Source organism: Emiliania huxleyi, assembly GCF_000372725.1.
Source record: "Emiliania huxleyi CCMP1516 unplaced genomic scaffold EMIHUscaffold_102, whole genome shotgun sequence".
Lineage (NCBI taxonomy): Eukaryota > Haptophyta > Isochrysidales > Noelaerhabdaceae > Emiliania > Emiliania huxleyi.
In genome coordinates this window covers 361373-384920 of record NW_005202303.1, presented here as the reverse complement: position 1 = coordinate 384920, position 23548 = coordinate 361373, and the positions used below count along the sequence as shown (strand labels likewise).

The following is a 23548-nucleotide window of genomic DNA, read 5'->3' as shown; positions in this document are numbered from 1 at the left end:
ATGAGACTACTGATTTGGCGCGACGCTCTGACACCGAGTGTTGCTCGACGCTGCGACACCGCCGAGTACCCGCGTGCAGCGCTCAACCTCGCGGAGTACACCTCTCGCTATCATCCCGCTTCGCGGCGGTCGGGCTGCTTGATTTGTCGGAAGGACTCCCACATCTCTGCTGCTGGAGGAGAGCCGGTGTGTGCTTCTTAGCCCCCCCGGCCGTGGATGTGAGGCTAATGACTGCACTCCAAGTGCTCCAAGTGATTTCTTCATTCAGTCAGTTGTCAGTATTGTGATTTGTGAGTACTACTTTAGTAGCTACAGCTACTTTTTATTATTGACTACTTTATTGTAGCATGCCATGCTAAAAAGTACAGCCCGTGATAGTACGCCATTCCTGCTTGGAGCGCAGGCGGAGCTGTTCCCGGCATTTGTGCTCTATCACCGCATGGGCCGGTGCGATTCCTTTGCCGCCCTGCCGAACAGCAGCCCATGGGCGCACCCACGCGAGCACCGCCCAGCATCGCAATCGCAGGCCCGACCACGTCCATGAATTCCATGCAGGCACCGGCCTCCTAAGCCGCTTGGGCTGCGGCATCGTTCCACAGATGCGGTCTCTCGGCACGCAATCGAAGGAAGGTGTCAGTGCGAAAATAGCAGCCACCTGCGCACCCCCACACCGCCAGGCCCTCTTCGTCTGGCGGCGTGCCCGACACAGCCGAAGCGTGACGCACGAACGGCCAGTCGAACCTGGGAAATGGCAACCCTCCAACAGCCTCTCTCTCGAGGTTCTCGAGGTGGATATCCTTTGGCCGCTTTGGGTAGCGAGGATTGGTGTGACGCGATCCACGCAGGCGTGTTTTCTGGCGGCGCCGACCGTCAGTGCACGGAGTTGCCCCTTCTCCGACTGCCCCGGCTAGTTCACGAGTTTCGCGGGAGTGACCCCATGCGTCAAACCCGCGACCTAGCGCGGGTGGGTTGGAGGGGGGGCTCGCTGCAAGGAAGGGCGGTGTGAGAGGCCGATCCTCGTTGCGTTCCTCCCCATCGGGCCGCCCCGTTGCGTTCCTCCCCATCGGGCCGCATGAGCGGCCACGCCTCGCAGATTCGTTTTCGCGCCTGGGTCAGGCGCGCGGGGCATCCCCCGGGTCGCTCGACCAGCGATCCGAAGAGTGGCCGGCGCCTCTGTTGAGGGGGGGAGGGGAGCAAGGGGGTGGAGGGGTCGGGGCGGTGGGGAGGGGTCTCGCTTTCATGTGGCTTAGACTTGCCTTTCGGGGAGGGTATGGGCAGGGATCGCTATCGAGGAGTGGTCTTCCCGACCGCGGCCCCCGCCCTTCCCCTCCTCCCTCGTGGCAGCGAGTAGGCAGCGAGAGGAGGTCTCGAGCGCCTATATGAAGGTATGTGAGATGTGATGGGAATGGGTGTCGGGCGGGCGGGCGGGCGGGACGGGCGGGCAAGCGGGGAGAGGCGGGCGGGCGGGGCGGGGCGGGCGGGCGGGGTGATCGGAGAAATCGTATCCACAATCCGCAGCAGCAGAGCAGCAGCAGCAGCAGCAGCAGCAGCAGCAGCAGCAGCAGCAGCAGCAGAGCAGCAGCAGCAGCAAGCAGCAGCCTGCCGCAGATTGCTGCCGTTGTCAGCGCCGCGATCCGCCGCCGCGCCGCCGCGCCGCCGCCGCCTGCGCCGCCTGCGCTCGCCGCCGCCTCGCAGACGACACCTCTCGCGCTCGCGTTGTTCAGGTTCTCGAGGTGGATACCCCTAGAAAATTCTCTTTGTTGTAAATTCTCTTTGTTAGTGCCAGACGCGCCAGTCAATAAATAAATAAATACAACGGACATCCCAAGCTAGGGCTGGGTCGAGGACAGACACGTCCCCACCTTTGCAGGATTTTGCAAAAGCGAGGGGGGAGGGCGCATCGTCCCGTGCCTAGACCAGAATCTGCAAATTCTCTTTGTTGCGGAAGGACGAGTCTCTCTGGACTCGCGGCGTCCAGATCGCTCGCATCGCCAGTTCGCCACCAGTGCACAATGGCCACCTGTCCGCATGAGTTTGTCGTCTCGTACGGGCACAGCTGAGACGGGGGACGGCAGGAGCGCGACGTCGCGATTGCTGCCGTCAAGGAGCGCGCGCGGCAGCCATCCTCCTTCCTGCGCGGCACCCCGGGGCCTCACCGTGCCGCCCTCGCCCCCGGGGCCTCACCGTGCCGCCCTCGCCCCGCAGGAAGTGTTCCCGGACGCCGAGGTGAAGGCCGAGGTCTGCAGCAGCTCTCGCGTCAAGATCACGGCGGCCAAGCAGAAGATTGAGGTGGCGAACGTGGCACAGCGCGACCTCTACCGCAAGTACCGCTGGCCCGCGAGGCCAGAGATGATCGAGCGGCTGCAGATGTTCAAGGAGGAGTTTGAGTAGTGCCCGTGAGGCGTGAATGCCGCCTTCTTGGATGCCCGTCCCGCGCCGTGGCAGCTGCAAATGAGTCGGCGCTCTCGCAAAAGCCTTGCCTGGGGCAAGAGGCGCCGAGGAAGAGCAGTCGTGTGCCGCGTGCGCGGGGGTTCGGGACGTGCCAGCAGTGTACAAACATAAGAAATACAAGCCCTTCCTGCGTTTTGCGTGGCACCGCCTGTGTCACACATCGCCTCACGGGCGCCCCGCCGTTGTGTGTCGGGCCACACGCCCACAGCCGACAGCCCTCGCCCACAGGCACAGCACAGATCGTCAGCGCACAGGCACAGGCGCACAGCGCCGCGTCGGCGACCACAGTGGGCAAAACGTGTGGGGCGCACGGTCCGTGTCGCGCCGCGGTGCGGTCAGCTCAAGCAGCACTGGCTGCGGCCTGTCGCCGCTGCACTCGGCCAAACACTTCGAGCATGCTGACGAGCATCTCGAGCGAGAGGTCCCGCCCGGGGCAGAGGCGTCGCCCGGCGGTTCCGACGCCGTTGAACCCGTTGAGCCTCTCCTGGAGGCCGCCCGCGTGCGCAGTCGGGTCAAAAGTGAGGGCGCTGTCGCCGTACACCTCGCTCGAGGCGCTGGTGGACGGGTACGACAGCAGGACGGGGCAGCCCTTTGGGAAGGTCTGGGGCCCGCGGCCGGCGTAGTCTGCGACGCTGAGAGGCGCCGCCAGCTTGCCGACCGTCTCGTACACGGGAAGGTTGACACGCAGCGTCTCGAGCACCTGACGTGTGATCACAGGGAGTGGAAGGCGGGAGTCCGGATCGTGCAGTGTGTGTTCAGAGATACAAGGGCCGCGACCACAGAGCGAGTGCGACTGCAACGCAGTGTCGAGTGCTAGCTGAAGCATATGGCTTCCGCGTCTAGGCCGCGGCACCACGAGCTGCAGCTTTGCGCGGCTGCCGTACGGGAAGGCGAAGCCGGGTGGAGGGCAGAGCGGGTACGCCTCCTCCTCCGCGCTGGCGAGGCGGCCGGTGCGGATGCCTCCAAAGTGGCTCGAGGCGATGGTGCGGCCGAGGGTCTTTGGCCCCTGCAGCGCCGCCATGATCAGTACCGGCACAAGCTGCGCGACGAACTCCTCCTTGGAGACGCGGCGAGGCGAGGCGCCGTTCAGGTCGTCGACGAGCATCTGGGCCGTCCGCCCCTCGCGCTCATCGACCCACCCGTCGGTCGACGACTCTGGCGCAAAGTCGCGGAGCGCGTCGCAGCCTTGCACCAGCTCGTGCAGGCGGCGAAGCTTGTCCCTGTTCAGTCCAAGGAGGGAGACGAGCCGCGAAGGAACCACGTCGTAGATGGTGAAGTAGGACGCGCCCAGATTCACCTTGTCCTGCGCCCACATCGCAAGCTCGTACTCCGGCGTGCCGGCGGCGCCAATGTCCACGCCGAGCATCCCCCAGAAGACCAGCCGCGTCAGGTAGACGTCGATGAAGGCGAGGTCCCTGCCGGACCAACCCGCGGCAAACTTGGCGGGCGCCCGCTCGTACAGCGACACCGCCGCGGCAAAGCCCGTGGCGAGCTCCGCCTCGGCCCGCCTCGCCACCTCGTTGTCGGGTGCGAGCCTCGCCCGAGCCTCCGCGTTCCAAAAGTAGCGCTGGAACATTGCAATGAAAGTTGCGTGTGCGCCCGTGTTCATCGGGCAGTGGCCCGAGGGCAGAGCGAGCGGGAAGGAGGTGGAGCCGTCCGAGAAGGAGGGCATGTTAGTCAGCGGGTGAGGGCCAAGGTACTCGCCGCGGTCCATCGCGCCCTCGAGCATCGCGTCCATGCGATCGCCGTCGGCGAGGGTCAGCTTGCCCGTGAAGCCAAAATACTTTCCGAACCAGGCCTCTCGCCGCAGGTAGGGCGTCCTCCCGTTGGAGCGAGCAAAGAGACCGTACTCGACATTGACAGTCAGCGGGATGGAGCCGTCGAGGTAGGTCCACCAGCGGAAGACTGCGCCGATGGGGAGGCCGCAGCCGAAGCCGCAGTACCAGGGGCAGCCCGCGCCTCGGCCGGGGTGCTGGAGCGACCAGAGGGCGAGGTCGTTGTGATTTGCAGCCTGCGTCCTCTCCATGCCGAGGTAGCTTGAGAGACCGCAGCAGACGGGCGCGAGGAGGAGGGCGGCGTCCAGAAACGGAGAGGCGACGCAGGGCAGGCAGCATCCGGTCAGCCAGCCGCTCGAAGGTGCGGCGTCCCGAGCCATGACTGCGGGCGAGGGCTCCGCTGGGGCGCCGCTCATATGGTCGACAGTGGTGGTACTGAACGGAAGGACGAGAGTCGACCCTCCTGGCAAAATAGGCGGCAAGGTATTTTTTATCGCAAATGTTCCGGGGAGTTACCTTGTCAACGACATTGCGCCAGGAATGGCGCCGACGGGGGTGCCGTCGCTGATGGCGTACGCCTGCTAACAGCATACACACAGCCTGCCGTCGAGCACGGCCACGGCGTGAGCATACCGATATTCCGTGCTGTCGCCATCGGCGCCACCGCCTCCCACGCGTTCGTAGCGGGGTCCCTTCCACAGCATAGACCTTGCCGTCGAGCACCGCCATGCCCATGGTGAAAGTCCTTATCAGCTGGTCGGCCGCCATTCGGACCTCCCGGCCTGCCTGCTGCGGCGGCGCGGCCGGTCGAGGCCGGGCTCGGCCCGGCCCGCGACGGCTGGCCGCCGACGAGCGCGCTCGCGCTGCTCGTCAAAATGGCGGCGGTGGCGATTGCGGCGACGGTCGTTCTGCCGTACAGCGCTTAGGCGTCTGTCCTCTGTCGTCTGTTGTCGCATTTCGCACACGCGCGCGCCGCGCGACCCGCGTCGCTCCGCGAGGGCATGGGCCTTCCGCGATTCGATCCCGCAGCCAAAAGCTGCTCGCTCGAACCGCGGCCGACTCTACCAGCAGCTGTTGAGCTCTTCAGAAGACTGGTGCCTCATATGCTGCCTCCCTGCGGATGGCCGGCGAGCCTGGCGGACCGCTGTACTACAAGGAAGTGCTGACTTGATTCTACCTCGAATTCTTCTACCCCCACGACTCGGAACGCGAATGTGACAGGACCATCGGGTCCTTTAGCCACCAAAGTGAGATCATCCGAGAGCAGCTGAGCCTGCCTCTGGCCTCGCCTCCCTCTCCTCCAGGCATTCGTGGTATCCTATGGGTCGTCCAGAGTATCGACCTCTGGCGAGTCAGCCAGTCACTTGATGACACCATGAAGTACAGCGATCGCCATCTCGCTGGCCTCTCTGCAGGCCTCCCCGACCGCGTCGAACTCATCGGCGCGGGCTCTCTCGGCTACGGGACCGGCCCCAGCTTCGGCTGAGGGCTGACAAGGCACAAGCTGCCGAGCCCAAATCACTGTGAGAGTCGTGATTTCTGGTTGGTTTTCTAAAATCTCTCTCTCTCCCCATGGTGTGAGCATCCGTGCCGCCGCCATCTGCGTCGCCACCTCCCATACGTTCGTAGCCAAGTCGTACCGCTCCGCCAGGTTGGAAGTTGCGCCGTCAGCCACAGTCTCGCCGCCGACCGCTTACAGCTTGCCATCGAGGACTTCGTGTTTGTCGTGCGTGTTATGACCGCGCAAGATATGAAGGGTGGCTAAGGGCTCTGCCCGCAAGGCGCCCGCGTCGCAGACGCGGTACCATTGACAAATCTGCAATATACCCCCACACGAGCAAATAGCAAAATCCGAATACCGTGCACGAACTGTGCAAGCCTTCAGCTGGTGCCAAGACATCCGTAAAATTGAAGCCAAGAACGTCCGCTGATCGAGCCCAGCGTGCCCGCGGCCGCCTCCCGCGCAGCACCGCCGCTGGGGACGACACGCTGCGGAATCGGATCGAGCCCATGCACCGGGCAAAGAAGGACGCTGCAGAAGCGGTTGGAGAGGCAGCCGGCGTCTGCCGTCACAACGAGTCCCAGCGCTGGTTGGACATGCGCGTCGGCTCGCCCGAGGACTGCTATCGCGACCCTCCCGTCGTGCCGCAGCCTCCGACGAGCTCTGCAACCGAGGAGAGTGAGGGTGCGCCTCCCCTCACTGCTGGCCTGGCTGCGCACCGCCCCACAAAGCACCCCCTCGAGCATCTCTACAAGTACAAGTACAAGGAAGGGCGACCTTCTCCAAGTCGTCAACGCGCCCGGCGGCTCCGGCAAGAATTTAGCCTTGGCCACCCTCCTTGCGGAGCAGGAGGAGATCCGCTCTCGGTCGGCAACGTGGCAGCTAGTCGAGGGACTCGGTAGTTGTGTGACCCCCCTGAGTGAGGACCCTAGATGTTAAATACACAGGGTGGGGGTAGCAAATACACAAAATACACTGTGTTTTTTTGGCCTGTGAGCAAATACACAGCAAATACACAGCCAAATACACAGTCAGTGGTGGCGGTGCCGGTGGTTGGCAGACCAGGGAGTCACATGCACAAATGGTCAAGTCCAAATCCGAAATACCAAAAAGCTCAATTACCTGTCTTCAAGTGACCGACTCCCAAGGTCAAATGTTGGTCAAAGCTGCGAAAAATCAATGAAAACTCACGAAATACGGCAAAATTTCCTTCGCCTGCGGCGCGCTGGTAGGATCTAGTGGTCCCCATCGAGTGTGTATCCTGGCTTTGTGGAGCAAATACACGCAAAATACACTGTGTTTTCAGCCCAAGTCCAAATACACAAAATACAGACTTAACATCTAGGGTGAGGACAGGAAGAGAGAGAGCTTTTGTGGTGTTGGTGTACGCAACAACGGGACAGGGTAGTCGTTCTCTCTACACTCTAGCTCCCCTTCTAGCTCTTGGCATGAGCTGCGCCCTGTGTCCCCGACCCCTTTTGGCTTTTGCGCAGCAACACCTTAAACTTTTAGGCCCTCCAAATTCGGGTCGGAGCGTAGGCCGTAGCGGAGTGGGCCCCGAGTTTGAAAAGGGCGACGGACGCTTGCGTCCTAGCCTCCAACAACGCATCCCCGGCGCAGAGGGGCCCGGAGGGATGCACAACCGACCCACCCCACGCCGCTTGCGGCGGTCCTCTTCCCAGCTCCGCTGAGGCGCGGTGTGTTATTTTTTTGAAAAACAGCAGGCGCCTCCGTTTCGTTCACGTGTGTCCGTCAGTCAGCTCCTGCATTGGCGACAAGGTTGCTTATGAGTATGTGTTGTGTTCGTGAGTGCCCACAAAAACAAAAAAGAAAGGAGGCCAAATAAAGCGCGCACGTTGTCCCCATGTTTCTGTGCTCTCAAGAATCCTCTCAAGAAAAGAGTAAACGTCCCCAGCAAGGCAGGCGTACACAAATGCGAGTGCCTCGCCTCCTCGTCACTTACCGCGAGCGCATCGGCGGGCATCGAGTCCCGATCGTCGTGCTCGAGGTCATCGACTTTGACGCGAAGCGGCTCGGCATCACGCGCGTCGTCCGCGTGTGCGGGGCACCAAGGGCGCTCGGCGTGCAGGCCTTTGAGGCCGAGAGGTTCGCGAGGGCGCGGCAGCTGCTCGGAAAGGAGTATACAGGCTTTCCTCGGGCGTGCCAACAGGTCTACGCCGCCATCTGCGGGGACAAGGACGCCCACATCAACTGCATGGACGCGTTCGAGGTGTACGTGCGCGGCGACTTTGACCCCTCTCTCCTCGGCACGTGGTGCGAGCGCAAGGAAAAACATGGGGAGGAGATTGTCGAGCGCTTCTCGCCGATGCTGGCCGCAGCGGTCGCAAAGACCTTCGACGAGCCGCCCGCCATGCGCCCCCACTCCCCGACGGCGCAGTGGGAGGGCTGGATCACCGTTGGCGAGGGGCGGCCCTACTCGCACATCAACACGCCGCCGCAGTCGGTGGAGGCCGCCGTGCAGCGGATGATGCGGGAGGCGAGCCGCGCGTGCTCCCCCCCTCCCCCCACCCACGCTAATCAACCGCGCGCGCGTGCCCCGATTAGGGGACACTCTCCGGCCCGCAGCGTCCTCGCGACCTCAAGAAGAGGAGCCGCGCCGAGCCCGACCCGCTCGAGGAGGGCGAGGTGCGCCACAGCAAGAAGCCGAACCGCCCTAACTCGGGCTCAAGGCGGAAGAAGGAGCACAGGATCGGTCGGCTCGTCTTCCTCGCCACTCACGTCCGCGCGAGAAACGTCGACTACGCGGACCACCCGCACGTCGTCGTTGGGAAAGGCCCGTGCATGCTCGGCGGCACGCAGGCGGTGATGGGCGTGCGTCTGCGGCCTCTTCCCGAGTATGCGGATCTGCCCGAGGTGACGTTCGCGGTGAAGGACGTGATTGGTCTGACGGCGGACTTTGAGAGCACGTGGCGGATGCTCCCCCCCGGCCGCTCGCTGCTCAGGGACGCGATGCTGGAGGCGGTCGAGAGGTTTGCGATGAGCATCACGCCGGCCATCTCCCGCGAGGCCGTTTGGAAAGAGCTGATGCCATGCACGCGGACGGCGGCAGAGGTCGCGGAGGTGCCCACGCCACACACACCGCTGCGCGTCGCGCGCCAGCACCGCGTGGCCCAGCACCGCCGTGAGTGAGACGCTCCACCCGCACGCAGGCCGAGGAGAGGGAGGCGGAGGGGGCGCGCATGCGAGCGCGCGCATGCGCGGAAGCAGTGGAGATCGAGGCCGGGCGGGACGAACTTTTGGGCGGGGAGGGCGGGTCGACCTCCGAGCAACTGCCGGCGCGCTCACGCGCCGCCGCCGCTCCCTCCGTTCGCCGCATCACGCTCTCCGTCCGCGACCGTCAGGCGTCGAGCGGGGCGGCGCTGCCTGCGCTTTCACCGACCCCCTCATCTCCCTCACTGCGGTCGCCTCTGCGGTCGGCGGCGGGGCTGGCGGCGGCGGGGCCGCCCTCGGGGCGTTTTGCCCCGCCCGTAGGCTTGGAGGCCACTCCGCCCGCCGCCTCAAGGACTGGAGAGGCCGAGGCGGAGGTAGAGGCGGAGAGGAAGGCAGGCGCGCTCCCGCCCCCCGCTTTAGCGGAGCTCAAAGATGACGATATGCTCGCTATCTTGGAGCCGAGCTCACAGTAGTAGGAGGATTCCGCGGTGTGATGCATGTGAGCATACGGAATGATGGGAATCCGGAGGCAGGGCGGGCGCGCGCGCGCACACAATCACAAACGAGGCTGTGGTCAGGCTACGGCAGTGTCCTCGGGACAAGGTGCAGCTCGGATAGCGCAGAGGTCTCTACTAGTCTGTGGTTGCGCAGTATTTCATAGGGGAGGACACACACACACGGAGGACGGCGCACTTGGAGCACTTGGAGTGCAGCTGCACGGAATTCTTTTTACCTGCCCCAGCGCGCGAACTCTCGCGCGCCTTCGCTCACCGCGCGCCCGCCCGTCAGACACCCCGCCGATGTCGGACCACAACGTGAGAGCGCCGGAGCCACCTCATCCTCCTCGCCGACCCTCCTCCCCCGACCCTCATCCCCGCCGACCCTCCTCTGCGCTCGCGCCGCTCGCTCCGCTCGCCCTCGCTGCTACCGCCGTGCCGCACCGCGGCCAGTTTCCTTCGAACACATCCTTCCCGCACGGATCCTGCTCCGGCGGGAGACCATTGGGATCGGTGACGCTGCTGGTTTCCTCTCGTGCGTTTCGCTCCAATCCCAGCCGAGCCGCCCCCTCCCGCCCGCACCTCTCTCTCCGCCCGCCCAGCCTGCCCGCCTCCAGAATGACGCTCAAGGCGGTGTCGCAGGACACGCTCAAGCGCAAGCTCGAGGAGATCCAGGCGGAGAACGCTCTCCTCAAGTCGCACGCCGCAGTCTTGCTCGCCCGGCTTGCAGTGGCGCAGCCCGTCCCGTCGTGGAGCACGAGCGGCCCCGGAGGCGGGGCAGCGGCCCTCGTCGCCCTGCTGTCCGGCGAGGACATGCTCCACAACGCCTCCGGCGGCTCCCTCTATCTCAACGAGTCGCAGACGGCGCTGCTCGTCCCGTGGTTGGCTCTTTTCGCCACCCTCGGGAAGTTCGCCTGCGTGCCGCCGCAGCCTGAAATGGCGCAGGCGGCCTGCGAGATGGCCAAGCACCTCCTCAAGACGGGGCAGATCTCATACAGCGACCCTTCCCCGCTTCACGTGCTGCGCAGCTATACGACGGTCATCGCCGTGGTGGAGTCGTGGAAGCCAAAGGACGACGCGCACGTCGTCTTCTCCGCCGCCGACATCCGCCCCGACTTCTACTCGGAGGTGCTGAAGGAGGCGCGACCCGGCCCTCGCCCGCCACTCCCCACCTCGGTCGAAGCTCCACCCCTCTCATCCCTCGCCGCAGATGCCGGCCGGCACGCCGCATTGGGTGCCTACCATGCTAAAGACGACGGATCCAGAGCCGCGCATGTGCACCTCCGGCGCGTCCGCCGGCCTCGGCTGCCTCGAGGCGATGGGCGGGCAGCCTATCGCGACGCCCGTCCCGCCGGGAAGCAACGCCTCCTCCTCGCTGTGCGTGTTCAACTGGCAGCCGGGCTTCAAGATCACGTCGGATCAGGAGTGCACGGGCGTGCAGCGGCCCGAGGACGCGCACAACCAGTCGCTCTCCGACTCCTTCTACTTTCCCTTCTTCTCGCTCGTCTTCTTCTCGCCGGCGCGCATGGTGGTCGTCTTCAAGAGCGCGCGGCTGCGCGAGGCAGTGCTCGACTACGCCGCGGCGAACAGCGTCAAGCTCTTCAAGCTGAGCGACAAGTCGCTCCTCGTCATCACGGGGATCTCAAAGGCGCTCGTGTACGAGAATGGCGGGAGCGCCGCCTACTTTGCCTTTTTCCCCGCGCGCGACGCGCCCGTGACCGTCCGCTTCGCGCCTGTGCAGCCACCGCGGCCCGCCTTTGTGCAGCTCTGGCTGTTCCAGCAGCAGGCTGCTCACCCCTTCCACGCCGCCCGCCGCGCCGCCCCCTTCCCCATCCGACCCGCTCTCCTGCCCGCGAGCAGGGCTGCAGCCGCGTGGGCTTCGGCGAGTCGTCGGGCGCTCTGCGGCTGCACTATGCGATGCAGCTGCCGCGCGCGCTCCTCGGCCTGCAGATGTCGCACTTGACGTGCAGCTCGCCGTGCTTCTCCATCGTCGACGCGGATGGCAGTGTGATGCGCGAACTCTTCGGAGTGCTCTACCTCGGCAGCGGCAAGACCGGCCCGACCTCCTCTCGCTCCGCTCGCTCCGCTCGCTCCGCTCGCTCACGCGGCTCTCTCTCTCCCTAGGCAAGCACGCGGAGGGCTGCGAGTGCGGCGTCTGCCGTGCGCTTCTCCCCGCGCGCGACTGCGGCGCTCTCGCCGCTCCGCTCGCTCACGCGGCTCTCTGTCTCCCTCCCAGGCAAGCACCCCGACGACTGCCCCTGCGGCAACTGCGGTGCGCTTCTCCCCGCGCGCGACTGCGGCGCTCTCGCCGCTCCGCTCGCTCACGCGGCTCTCTGTCTCTCTCTAGGCAAGCACCCCGACGACTGCCCTTGCGGCGTCTGCCGTGCGCTTCTCCCCGCGCGCGACTGCGGCGCTCTCGCCGCTCCGCTCGCTCACGCGGCTCTCTCTCTCTCTCGTAGGCGGCCACACACGCGGCGGTGGCTGGCAGGCCGGCGGCTCCCGCGACGCGGCGGCTGCGCAGGCGGCCGATTTCGCAGTCATCAACGCGCGGGCCGCGGCGGACGCCGAGCTCACCGAGGAGGAGAAGTTCTACCGCAAGCTCAACGCGGTGATCGCAAAGGGCGAAACGCTCGAAAAGGGCGCGAAGGATTGGCCGCGCTCGCGTGTCTTCACACGTATTTATTCCTCGCGTTGCTCGCATCCCTTCTGGGGCCCGTACGCCGTTCACTGTCTGTAGGCAAGATGGACATGGCGATCCTGCGCGAGGTGAAGAAGCAAGCCAAGCGCAAGGCGGGGGGCGCGCGGCCGATGACTCCCTGGAAGGCGATCGCCGGCGTTCTCTTCGAGCTCAAGGCGCCCGCCGGCAGCAGCGACGCGCCCTTCGCCACGGACGCGCTGGGAGCGAACCTCTTCCCGCGCACGCTCAACATCGAGAGCCGCTTCGCGGCCCTCTTCGGCCAAAACTGCTAGGTGCGATGCATTCACAGCCCCACCCCCTCCCCCCCTCCACCCCCTCGCCACGCACACACACACACACAACTGCCTCGTGCGCTTGCTGTTTGCAGGCCCGAACTGCCTCGTCCGCCCAACAGCAGCAGCAGCAGCAGCAGCAGCGCCGCGCCGCTGCCTCTCCCTACCCTCCTCTGCCTCGGCCGCCGCCCGGCCCGCCGGGCCCGCCGCCGGGCCCGCCGACCGTGCACTGAACCTGAGTTCTGCCGGGAGACTCCGCCGCGCGGGGGTCCCGGCACGACCGGCGCGCATGTCGTCCCTGTGAGCATCACCGTACTGACTCCGTCGCCTCTCTTGCGCCGCGGTGCCGACTGTGTTCGGCCGACGTGTCGGTCCCCCACTCGAGTCGCTTTGTGCATGTGTCTGGACACTGTCTCTCTCTCCTCTTACGTGCGCGGCCCAGCGTCTACGTCTGTGCGAGCGCATGTGCATGGGCGTACCCCCTCGCGGAGCACAATGTTTTGGTGTACGTACTACAAGCTAATGCCTCGATTCGAGTGCGTGCCGCCCGCGCACAACCAGCTCTCACAGGCCACACCCCGAAAGCGACAAGTACCGCACGCCGGGCCGCACATGGAGTGCTGCTGCGCGTCCAATCGCTGTCGCGACACCCACCGCCGGCGCAGCACTCGAGTGCGTACACAGTAGCGCTGCACCACCGGCGCGGCCGTGGCGGAGGCCACGGCTCTGCTCGCCGGGAGCGCAGAGGTGCGGCGGCGCTGTCGGAGGACCGAGCAGCTCGGAGCGAGAGCACGTCGGGGCCGCCCGCTGAGATTGGCGCGTCGATTGATCTCGGACGCCGGCGGCTCTGTCGTCGCGTTGCACTGCGGAGCCTGAGAGCGCGAGCGGCGGCGCGGAGCCTAGCTGAGCGCGGAGCGGCGGCGGCGGCGTCCGATGGCCAGACTCGAGCCCGAATTTCGGCGCGCGAGCCTCCTGGGCCGTGTGCGGAGCCTAGCTGTCCTGCTCGGCGGCCGTGGGCGCCGCGGCGAGCGCCTGCGCGCAAAAGCGAGATGCGAAGTCGAAGTCCGATCGAAGTCGCTTCTCGGATGGCGTCCATATCCCAGGGGTTGTGAAATCGGCTCTAAAATCGTTATTTTTTACGAAACGAAACAGGCCCCATGGAGCACACCGTGCACGACGGCGCCGCGTTTGCGCGTGTCTCTCGATCGCGAGAGCGACCGGCGGACGATCAGCAGGCGCTGAATTGGTCGGTGCATGACGGCAGCGCCTTCGCCGCCGCAATCCGGGCTGGCTCAGGCCGCGCCATCAACGACCGCCTGCTCCTGAACGGCGGGTGGCGCAACCGGTGGAGGGAGGATTGGAAGTGCAGCCAGCCGCGCGGGGAGCGGGTTCGGTTCCGGCACTCTGTGTCGGACGCGCCAAAGCGGCCGCCCACGATTGACGAGCTCTCTGGCGACCTCTCCTCGCCTCTCCCCTCGCCCACGATTGAAGAGCTCTCCGCCTCGTCCGTCACGCGCCTCGCCAACTATTCGCTGCACGAGATAATCGGGATTGGGCAGTTTGCGGTGGTGCACCGGGCGACGAACAAGGAGACTTTGCGGCTGGTCGCGCTCAAGCTGACGGTGCGTCCCGTCAAGGTGGAGCGGCACGGCGCCCCGGCCGAGGAGATGGACGTGTCTTGCTTCCGGCACGAGGTCGCGGTGATCAGGAAGACGCCCCTCTACTTGGGGCACGGGCTGGCGGAGGTCGGGGCGGGGGAGGGGCTTATGGATTGTGAATTGGGCCCTGCTGAGTGTGACTGTGTGGTCATAGGTCGGGGCGGGGGAGTGGCGCGGCTTCGTCGTGATGGAGTTCATCGAGGGTGAGAGTTTGTTGCGGCTGCACCGGCGACCCAGCAGACCGCCCCTCGAGCAGGCCGTCCGGCTGATGCGCGACGTCGCCGAGGCGCTCGAGGCGTTGCACCGGAGAGGCATCTTGCACCGCGACCTCAAGGAGACGAACGTCATCGTCTCGCCGACCACCGGAGGGCTGCTCAAGGCGAGGCTAATCGACTTTGGCCTCTCGCTCGACTTTGGGGACGGCGAGACGCTCGCCGAGGCCCGCACCGACCACCAGAGCGAGCTGCGCGTCGGCGTCTTCGGCTACATGCCTCCCGAGGTGTACCGCTGCCAGCCGTACGGCGCCGGGGTCGACACTTTCGCTTTCGGGGTGCTGCTCCGCAAGGCGCTGCAGGCCTCCTCGCCGCTGCCTCCGTCGAAGCGGCTTCGCTCCTGGCTCGACGCGCTGCCCTTCCACGTCGCGGGCTGCCGCTACGAGCGCTCGGTCCGGCAGGCCGTGTCCGCAGCCTGGCCCGCCTGCCTCGCGCAGCTGGTCAAGAGCTGCACGGCGCAAGAGCAAAAGGAGCGGCCTACGATGGAGCAGGTGCGGCGGGCGCTCGACGGTTGGCTCGACCTCTGCGGCAGGGCGTGATTGCTGCGGCAAGGCACAGAGCGGAGTGGCTGCTCGACCGTTTCGGCGATCTTTCCGATGGGGGAGGCGGCGAGGCGGTCGGCGGCACTTCTCACCACCCTCGCGCGACCGTGCGGGGCGGCATGCGATACGATTCTGATCTTCGCTGTCGTCTGGCGCGTTCTGTCTCTAGTATGCACAGCAGCTCGTGCACAGCTCGCGCAGCCTCGCCGCGCTCTCCGGCTAGAGCCGACTGCTACTCTCACACTCACACAGTAACTCGTACGATCGTTCGATCGTATCAGAAAAAGAGAGGGGGAGATGTGTGTAACAAGATCTCCTCTCTCGCTCGATCGAGTCTCAACATCTGCTTAACATGAAATAGCCGACGGAACGCCCATCGTCTCACCTCCGTATCTCTCCCGAAACGCGAAAGCGCGCCCGGCAGCGGCACTGCTCCCCGCAGTGCGGGCGCATCACAGTGTCCAAAGCAGCACCACAGCACGCAGAAAGGCCCCGCGGCACACACGCTCTTCCCTTCGCGAGCTGGCGGGTCGGAGGGCGGCTGTTATATAGAGGCGGGGGCGGGGGTGCCGCGCCTCGCCGCTTGCGTTGGCCGGCCGGCGCTCCAACCGTTGGAGAGGGGCGTGACAGGGTGTCATCACGCAGCCTCAGCAGCCTCCTCGCTTGCCGCGAGTCCGTCGCTGTTGCTTCGCCACTGGTTGCGCGTGCCTAGGGTGAGTCAGCCTTAGGGATGGGTGCGAGAGCGAGGGGGGTTGCTCCCCCCACTGCTTGCGCGTGCTTGTGAAGGCGGAGAGTAGCTCGACGACAAAGTGTGCCATCACCTGTTCTCGTCAAGCCGCGTGGTGAGAGGGCGCCGTTCACAGCCCACGTGAAGACGTTGCGCCACCGTGGACCAGTCTCGTGCAATCTCGTGGCGGGTCCGATCTCGGCTCGACCGCTGCTCGATCTCGGCTCGATCTCGGCGATCTCTCGCCTTCGCGTGGTGGAGGGCCTCGTATGGGTCCGCCCCCTCCGCCAGCGGCGTGTACAAGTTGGGCGAGAGGACCTGCTCACACCGCAGAGCGTGAAGAGATCTCGGCCGCGATCTCGGCCGGTGCAAGTACGGCGGGAGGACAATCGCGATCGCGTCGAGCGACATCTTGTTCTCCTCGCCGTTGTCGACCACGTCCGACATCAGCTCGAGCAGCCTGCAGGAGGAGGGCTCCGAGAAGGCTCGGGGAAGGCGCCTCGCCTTTGCCACGATCTCGGCTCATCTCGGCTCATCGCTGCCAGAGCGTGATCCCCTTCTGCAGCGGCGGGAAAGCGTCGCTCTGCAGCAGCGCCAGGCACTCTGCGCCCGTGCTGCAGGCCACTCGCCTCTCCGAGGGGACGACGTCAAACAACCGCATCGGCAGCTGCCGGAACCAGCGCTTGATCAGGTTGGCCAGCACGTGTGCCTCCCCCGCCTGAGAGAGGGAACAAGCTGCGCCGTCCAGAGGAGACGAAACCCGATCGGCCGGAGCGCCTCCCGCACCGCCGCAGCCGGCACGGCGAGGGGAGCGTCGCCGAGCTGCCGCTCCGCCTCGGCGCACTTTGCGCCGTCGGGCGCGACCCGGAAGATGCCCTCCTCGGCCAGCCCGCCCGCCTGACGCACAGGGAAGGGTACCGACTCACACTTGCACTGGTGGCATGCCCCGACTCGTGTGTGCAGCGCAGTGTCTAGGAAGTGTCTAGGAAGTGTCTAGGAAGTGTCTAGCCTCGGCGAGCGCGGTCCGCAGCGTCAGCAGCACGGTCGGGATGCTGAAGCCGTGCATCGGGGTCGTCTCCACCAGCTCGACCGGCACGCCTACACGAATCAGCTCCGAGGAGGCGCTCAGACGGGCCCTGTGCAAGGGGCCGTCTCGAACGCCGCGACGGGGTGAGGCCAAAGGAAGGCCGCCACTTCTGCACGTTGAAGGGCGCGCCGACGAGGAGTTCGTCCTTGAGCCGCAAGCCCGGGTCGGCGACGCCCGTCGGCCGCAGCTCCGCGGGCACGTCCGCGTACGAGACTGCGTCGCGCGAGCAGCCCTCGGGCAGCAGCCCCTCCCACGCCTTTGGCAGGCCCGTCAGCCCGCCTGTGAGCGGGTCGTACTTGACGGAGACGTGCTGGGTGAAGTTGCGCGGCGTCCCGGCGGTGGCGGCGACGCCGCTCGCGCTGCCCGGACGCGGCGTCGGCGGTGCCGTGGCCTCCTCGAGCACCGTCTCGATCGGCTTCCACTCGCCTCCGCAAAATACGACGTCCACCTTCCTACTGGCCGCCTCCAGATCGGCGCGGCTGCGCAGGCGTACAGCGCTCTTCTCCTCCGAGAGGAAGGCGAACCACAGGGTGTCGGTTGATGCCATCGATCGCGCTCAACAGCGGCTTGCTCGTCCGTCCGCGACGGCGAAGAAGAAACGATGCTTTGTGCGTGGGGCCGCGCGCTCGCGGGGGTAGGAAGTGACGCAACGGTGCTCCGCTCTCCGTCCCCCCCCAAACACGAAAAAGTGATAAGTCTTAAAGTGTGTGTGTAAGTGTTATTGGGTGGGGGATTTCATACACGATAATACAGAACCAACTCCATACAGGAACCAACAAGCCAGCAACGCCATAGCAATCACACACTGTGGTCCTGAGTATGCGCCATTTCACGTTACACCCGGGGGGGCGCTGCACTTCCCCCTCAGGCTTGCTTCACTCACGCGCCATGTCGGCATCTGCACGCTCAGCTTCCCTGCCCCTCTTCGCTGCGCTCCTCCGCGGCGACGGGCGGTGGCTCTTGCGCGCGCTTCCGCTTCCCGCCGGGGCGGGCGGCGGCGGCGGCGGGCGGGGCAGTCGCGGCGGCGGCGCGGCCCTGCACGTACTGCGCGTATGCCAGCGCCGCCTCGAGGACGTCGTTGAAGCGGCCGAGGTCGCGGCGTGAGCCGTTCTGCTCCAGCGCGACGCGGTAGCCGGAGCCGCGTCCGTTGAGCCAGACGCCCGCGTACCCCGTCTTGGAGCCGGGGGCGAGGTGCAGCTGCACCCCCTTGTACTCTGTCTGCAGGCCCTTGCCCGCGCAGCTCGCCACCGCCTCCTCACGCTTCTTGTCCGAGTCCGCACGCTGCGCCTCGGCCGACTTTGCGTCGCACGCCGCCAGCCACTCGCGCGCCGCAGCGGGGCCCGACTCCAAGTGCCGCGCGTAGCACACCTAAATCATACGACTCGGAAGACTCAGTAACCAACTGTCCTCCGCGCACCGCGCCGTAGCTGCACACCGCGGCGTCGACGACACTCGCGAAGCGGCCGATGCGCTTGCCGCCGGCAACCGCCTCAAAGGGGCGTGCCACCTTGCCCGTGGTCCATACGCCCGCGTATCCCGTCGCCGTGCCCGCGGCGAGGTGCAGCCGCAGCCCCTCCGCCTCGGTCACCAGCCCCGCCGCCGGTGCCGCCTCGCGCTGCGAGCCCGGCGTCGCTGCTGGGCGGCGGCGGCCGCCGGCGCGCCGGGCCTCGCACGTTGCCACCCACTTGCTTGCCGCCTCCGCACCGGACGCAGTGTACTTGGCATAGCACACCGCGGCGTCGACAGCCGTCTCGAACCGGCCCAGCCGGTGGGAGCCCGCGGCCGCCTCGTAGCGGAGGTTCTTCTTGCCCGTGTTCCACACGCCCTTGTAGCCCGACTGTGACGTCGGGCAGAGGTGCAGCTCCATCCCCTCGGCCTCCTTCTGGAGAGCAGCCATGGCCCGGGATTGCTGGCGCCGACGAGAGGGAGAGAAAAGAGAAAGCCCCGCGCAGGGAAGGGAGTCGAGAGGGTGAGAGGGAGATGAGCGAGGCACGTGCTTTTTCTTTTTTCTTCAATTTTCTTAGCGCTCGGACCGATGTTATGAAACAAAAGCAAGGCGGACATGGCATATCGCTCTCGGGCCCACAGACATCCCGCACACCCGCCGCCCCCGCGCGCACCCCACCCCGGCCGGGAGAAAGCGGAGTGACAGATCTAAAATCTTTTTCGAGATACCTCGCACTCCATGTGCGAGAACGCAGAGAAAGGACTGGGGGTGGTCCGGCCCAGAAGTCCGGCTCACGTCATGCCTGACCGACTTTTTCTTTAAAAGGAAAAAGCAGCCCAGCCGCCGCACTCTCATCGCCCTTCCGCCCTGCCTGCCTCCACCTGGCATGGCGACTGAGCTGCAGGGCATCTGTGCGGAGCTGCACTCGGACCGCGACAACCTGAGCGCGATCGCCGAGTGGTGCGCCGCTGCGTACCGCGAGCCCGGCCGGCCGCGGGCCGAAACGGTGGAGCAGACGCAAGCGTACCTGGTGGACGCGCTGTCGACCGTCGGCCAGCACGTGGGCGCGGCGGGCGCGAGCCTGCTCGCGAGCCTGGACGCGCAGCGACTCGAGCTCGAGTCCACCGACGCCACCATGCGCCTCGTCGAGAGCCGGCTTGCTTACCACCGCGCAAAGCTCGGGCACGACGCCGCCTCGCTCGCGCTCGCCGTGCGACCCCTGACCGCGCGCGCTGGGCCGGCGCTCTCGCCGCTCCCCGAGCCGCCCTCCCGCCACTCCTGCGGCGCCGCTCGCTCCCCGGATGGGAGGATCGACCTCGCCGCACTGAGAGGAGTCGGTGCGCACCCTCTCCGCCACCCTCCCTCCCTCTCCAACCACCCTCCCTCCCTCTACGCCTTCCCCTGCCCCCTGCCCCCGCCTCAGGAGAGCTCGGGGAGACAGCTCGAGTGCAGCTGTCCGTGGCGGACGGCTCTCTCGCTTCCGCGGGCTCGGGTGCTGCCACGCCGCGGGTGGGTCGGCCGAGATCAGCCGAGATCACGCGAGAGAGAGCATAGATGCTCTCTCCTCCCCTTTTCGCCTCTCCCCCCCCTCCGCACTTCTCCTCGCCCCGCCTCCTCCTCTCCCGCACACTCCCCGCGGGTGGCGGGCGCCGCACTGCCTGCGCATCACCCACCGCCGCGCACCCCGCACGTGCGCACGCCACCTCCCGTGACTCATCCCAGCACCTCCTCCGCCCCCTCAGGTCCTGCTTCAGACGGACGGAGCGCCGCCGCCGCCGCCGCCGCTCGGGGCGCCGCCGCCGCCCGCGACCTGGAAGCCCCCGCCCCCGCCCGGCGCCCCGCCAGGCGCCCCGCCTGGTGCGCCGTCGGCCGGGCCGGGTGCCCCGCCGCTGCCGCTCGGCCTGTCCTCCCGAAAGCCACCACCGCCGCCGCTGTCCTCCCGCCGACCCTAGCCGCTTCATCTCAGCTACACACAGGTCTATGTACACGGCAGCCAAAATCTGGGCCGGCGGGGGGTACGCAGTCTCGCGCGCTCTCAAGTGCGACACATATTTCGTTATGCGTCTCTTTTTTCTCTTACCTCGTTGTGACGAGGCTGAGAGCCTCTGACAGAGCGGGGCTCTGGCGATGAGAGGCTCTGGGGGCCTGGTGGATGGGGTGGGGGTGCGCCGGATGGCCTGGGGAGCAAGCGCCGAGGGGAGCGATTTCGCTTTCCGGCGCCACGGCGCGGGGGCGGCACGGGCCACGGCGGCGGCGGAAGCGGGGCTGCTTGTGCGGTTGTCGTGTGGCAGGGGTTGAGCTGGGTTTTTGAGAGGGCTCTACGCACACCGGCGCACATGTCTCATTATCTCCAGGAGGTCACCCTTTCGCGCAAATCGCCAGCGAATGTGCGAGAGTGACAACCGCAAGTGCCATCGCCGAGCCCTGCCCGCCTCACGCGGCCAAGCCTCGAGAAGTCACTGCTTTGGCTGTGTGCCCTCAAGTATACATCACCTCTTTCCACGTCCGCAAAAAGAAGGCTGACGACCACAGCGCACCTGCAAACGCCGCGCCCAAAGAGATCACGGTTGCGCAAAGCCCGAGCGTGCCATCGGTGCTGATGTGGATATCGACGCGTTGATGCACGCTGGGCCATTGGGTTGGCATCGACGTCCACGTTGAGTGCTTGGGGGAGAGCATCTGTACTGGTCCGGATACAGATTACTGATCGGCGTGGCGGTTGCAGGCAGGCGCACGGTGGGCGGCGCAAAACGCGTGCGTCCCTTCGGGTGGTCAGCACATCGCGGGCGCACATCGAGGATCCGCCCGAAGTTGTTGCACTGGATCTCGACGCCGCGAGGCTGGACGACGCGACTGCCAATGGAGACGGCCAGCAAAGAAGCAAATCTGGAGGATGGGGCAGAGGTGAAGACAGATGCCGTCAGGACCGACACAGACCCGCCGAAGCCTGGGTGTCTCGCCCGGGCGTCGACTGAGCTAACCACCGCTGATTGGCTCGCAGTCTGGGTCGGCCTGCTCTGCTTTTTGCCTCTTCTGCCGCTCGCTCTGCTCGTGGTCCCAGGTCCTGAGACTGAAGCCGACCCGGTGCGCGTCAAATATTTGCTGCCTCAGCCCATGGACTGGGCCTCGGATCCTTTTGCTTCGTGGGATCAATACAACGCCACCTTGACCTGGCCGCTCCTCGCACTGATGGGCGCGACCTACTGGGTCTACCTGCGCCTGACGGGGAAGCTTGGAAAGACGGCACCGATTAGGTACCTCATTGGCTTCATCGTGGTGTCCCTGTTGGGCACCGGGTGCCTCTGGCTTGGGCGGTACACGAAGCTCTCATCTTTTGGGGTGTCTTACGCCATCTACGCCATATTCATTGGCATGTTCCTTGGCAATGTTGCCGAGCTGTCGCCGTCGCTCAGCGCGGCGGCTGATAAGTGGCTGCTGCCGGTGGCGAAGGACGGAGAGTTTATGATCAAGATCGCGCTGGTGCTTTACGCGAAGTCCTACGGCGTCATCTGGTCCATCGGCCTCCCTGGCATTATCGTTGGCTGGGTAGGCTCTCCGCTCGCCGTGATGGCGGGCTGGTTCATTGGCACACGGCTGCTGGGGATGGACAATCGCGCTCAGGTCATGCTACTCTCCGTTGGCGCCGCCTGGTGTGGCGCGTCGGGCATGGCGGCGGTGCAGCCCATCGTCGGCGCCACCGGCGACGAGCTCACGCTCTGCATCTCCATCGTCGTCCTATTCACGTTAGCCTTCCAGCTCCTACAGCCGTATTTCGCAATCTGGGCGGACATGGATGACGCTGTCGCCGGCGCGTGGATTGGCGCGTCGGTTGACCAGACCGGCAACGTCCTCGTCTCGGCTGCGATCGTGAGCGACGAGGCAACCGAGGTGGGCGGCGTGGTGAAGATGATCCTGAACGCCGGCCTCGGCTTCATCTGCCTCGGCATCGCAATCTTTTGGTCGCTGGAGGACGCCAAGCGCGCGAGCCGCCAGTCCGCGACGCCGGCCCGCGCCGGCCTAGGCATGCTATGGCAAAAATTTCCCAAATTCGTCTTGGGGTTCCTGCTGCTGTCGCTGATCGTGACGCTGCTGGAAAGCCCTCTCGCGGGCACCGCCGCTGGGGTGGCCATACCGCGCGCCTGCTCGAGCCTGAGCACGTGGTGGATGTGCATCGCCTTCATCAACATCGGCATCACCACCTCCTGCAGCAAGCTGTTCAAGGGGGTCACCAGCGGCGGCGGGGCCATCGTGAAGCTCTACCTGCTCGCCAACACGGTGGATATTGCGCTCGGTCTTGGCCTCGCCTACGTGTGCTTTGGCGGCAACAAGGGGGCGGCGTCGGATCCGAGCGCCTCCGCCCGAGGCGGCTTCTCGTACGTGGCTGCAGAGGTGAAGCAAATGTAGGGTGTGTGGTGCTGAACCATAATGTTTAGTGATGCCATTACCGTCTCTACCTCGTCTCTTGCGACTCGCTTGCGCGCGCCGCGGTGTGTCGGGGCACGTCCGGCGAAATACAAAATAGCTCTCTCTCACGCGCAAGAAAAGGGGTAGATATATAATAGGGGCGGTATATACACACTGCCCTGCCCTGCCCTGCCCTCTGCCCTGCCGTACTGCCCTGCTCCCGCACACTGCCGCACAACTGCCCTGCCCGATCCCCTACCTGCCCCGGGTGTGAAACCCACACTGCCCTGCCCGGCCCAAACACCACACTGCCGAGGTGTGAAAATAACCCCGCCCGCTCGCGAGGTCTCGGAGAAACTTGTAGTCGGCGTATATGCAGGTCTCGAGGGGAGAAACTTCTCGTCTTCTCCCCCCCGCCCGCGTATGCCTTATGCGGCGCGCGCGCATACACACACACACCGTGACCAGCGCACACACCACACTCCCTCGTTCGTCTGTCCGACCACCGCACTGAATGACACAAGTGCCCCCCTGTCGCGTGTCTCGGCCTGTGTGCAGCACACTATAGAGTGTGGCTTGTGCTGTCGTGCAGAGTGCGCGCCGCGCGCGAGGCGGCGCGGGCGGGGGGCGATCGGATTCGTCCCTTGCGGCTTATCTGGCTCGTTGTGCGAGTATATGGGACACGATGTCTCAAATATGAGAGGTTTTGACTCCTACCGGCTCCTGACGCTATCCCTGGCAGCTCTAATGACCAGGATCAGTAGTGCTATGATAGAGGGTGCCCATACTAGCGCAGGAGCTGCCACACTCGCCCGGACCGGCTCCCTCTGGGGCCGGTTCCGCAGCCCGTGAGAGCCGACAGCGGGGCCGTGCCGCAGGTGCCTACTGCCGAGTGCCACAAACACTGCGCCGTCCCGCCATCACCTACAGGCTGTCTTGTGTGATGGTTGGGATGTCCCAACGCCACCATCTTGGCTCTTGCGACCTCAAACCCGCGAGCTGTATGGGTGGTCCTGACGTCGACAGACGCCCGATGACCACGGTGA

At 65.9% G+C, this 23548-nt stretch overlaps 6 protein-coding genes across 6 annotated transcripts; 4 read left to right on the top strand and 2 right to left on the bottom strand.

The window, feature by feature from the left end:
• Nucleotides 1-1975: 1975 nt before the first annotated feature.
• On the bottom strand, nt 1976-4684 carry EMIHUDRAFT_439520 (hypothetical protein). The gene is made up of 2 exons (XM_005793280.1): nt 3305-4684; nt 1976-3151 (listed from the first exon to the last, which is right to left on the bottom strand). Exons 1-2 carry the CDS (start codon nt 4640-4642, stop codon nt 2792-2794), a joined length of 1698 nt encoding a protein of 565 aa, XP_005793337.1. The 5' UTR covers nt 4643-4684; the 3' UTR covers nt 1976-2791.
• A 2976-nt stretch (nt 4685-7660) lies between these two features.
• EMIHUDRAFT_454130 (hypothetical protein) lies at nt 7661-8877 on the top strand (the record flags this gene model as incomplete). The annotated part of the gene is made up of 2 exons (XM_005793279.1): nt 7661-8191; nt 8293-8877. The coding sequence occupies 2 exons, from the start codon at nt 7661-7663 to the stop codon at nt 8875-8877; spliced, it is 1116 nt and encodes a 371-aa protein (XP_005793336.1).
• An 821-nt stretch (nt 8878-9698) lies between these two features.
• On the top strand, nt 9699-12365 carry EMIHUDRAFT_222312 (hypothetical protein; the record flags this gene model as incomplete). Its single annotated transcript, XM_005793278.1, has 9 exons — nt 9699-9713; nt 9896-9930; nt 10013-10523; nt 10606-11130; nt 11256-11423; nt 11520-11667; nt 11743-11778; nt 11855-12058; nt 12133-12365. 9 exons carry the CDS (start codon nt 9699-9701, stop codon nt 12363-12365), a joined length of 1875 nt encoding a protein of 624 aa, XP_005793335.1.
• A 1157-nt stretch (nt 12366-13522) lies between these two features.
• On the top strand, nt 13523-14834 carry EMIHUDRAFT_222311 (hypothetical protein; the record flags this gene model as incomplete). Its single annotated transcript, XM_005793277.1, has 2 exons — nt 13523-14110; nt 14178-14834. The coding sequence occupies 2 exons, from the start codon at nt 13523-13525 to the stop codon at nt 14832-14834; spliced, it is 1245 nt and encodes a 414-aa protein (XP_005793334.1).
• Nucleotides 14835-17557: 2723 nt separating this feature from the next.
• On the bottom strand, nt 17558-18548 carry EMIHUDRAFT_454128 (hypothetical protein; the record flags this gene model as incomplete). Its single annotated transcript, XM_005793276.1, has 4 exons — nt 17558-17587; nt 17693-18019; nt 18087-18260; nt 18333-18548. The coding sequence occupies 4 exons, from the start codon at nt 18546-18548 to the stop codon at nt 17558-17560; spliced, it is 747 nt and encodes a 248-aa protein (XP_005793333.1).
• Nucleotides 18549-18934: 386 nt separating this feature from the next.
• On the top strand, nt 18935-22502 carry EMIHUDRAFT_466424 (hypothetical protein; the record flags this gene model as incomplete). Its single annotated transcript, XM_005793275.1, has 4 exons — nt 18935-19435; nt 19522-19607; nt 19841-19955; nt 21160-22502. The coding sequence occupies exons 1-4, from the start codon at nt 18985-18987 to the stop codon at nt 22500-22502; spliced, it is 1995 nt and encodes a 664-aa protein (XP_005793332.1). The 5' UTR covers nt 18935-18984.
• Between the last annotated feature and the right edge of the window lie 1046 nt (nt 22503-23548).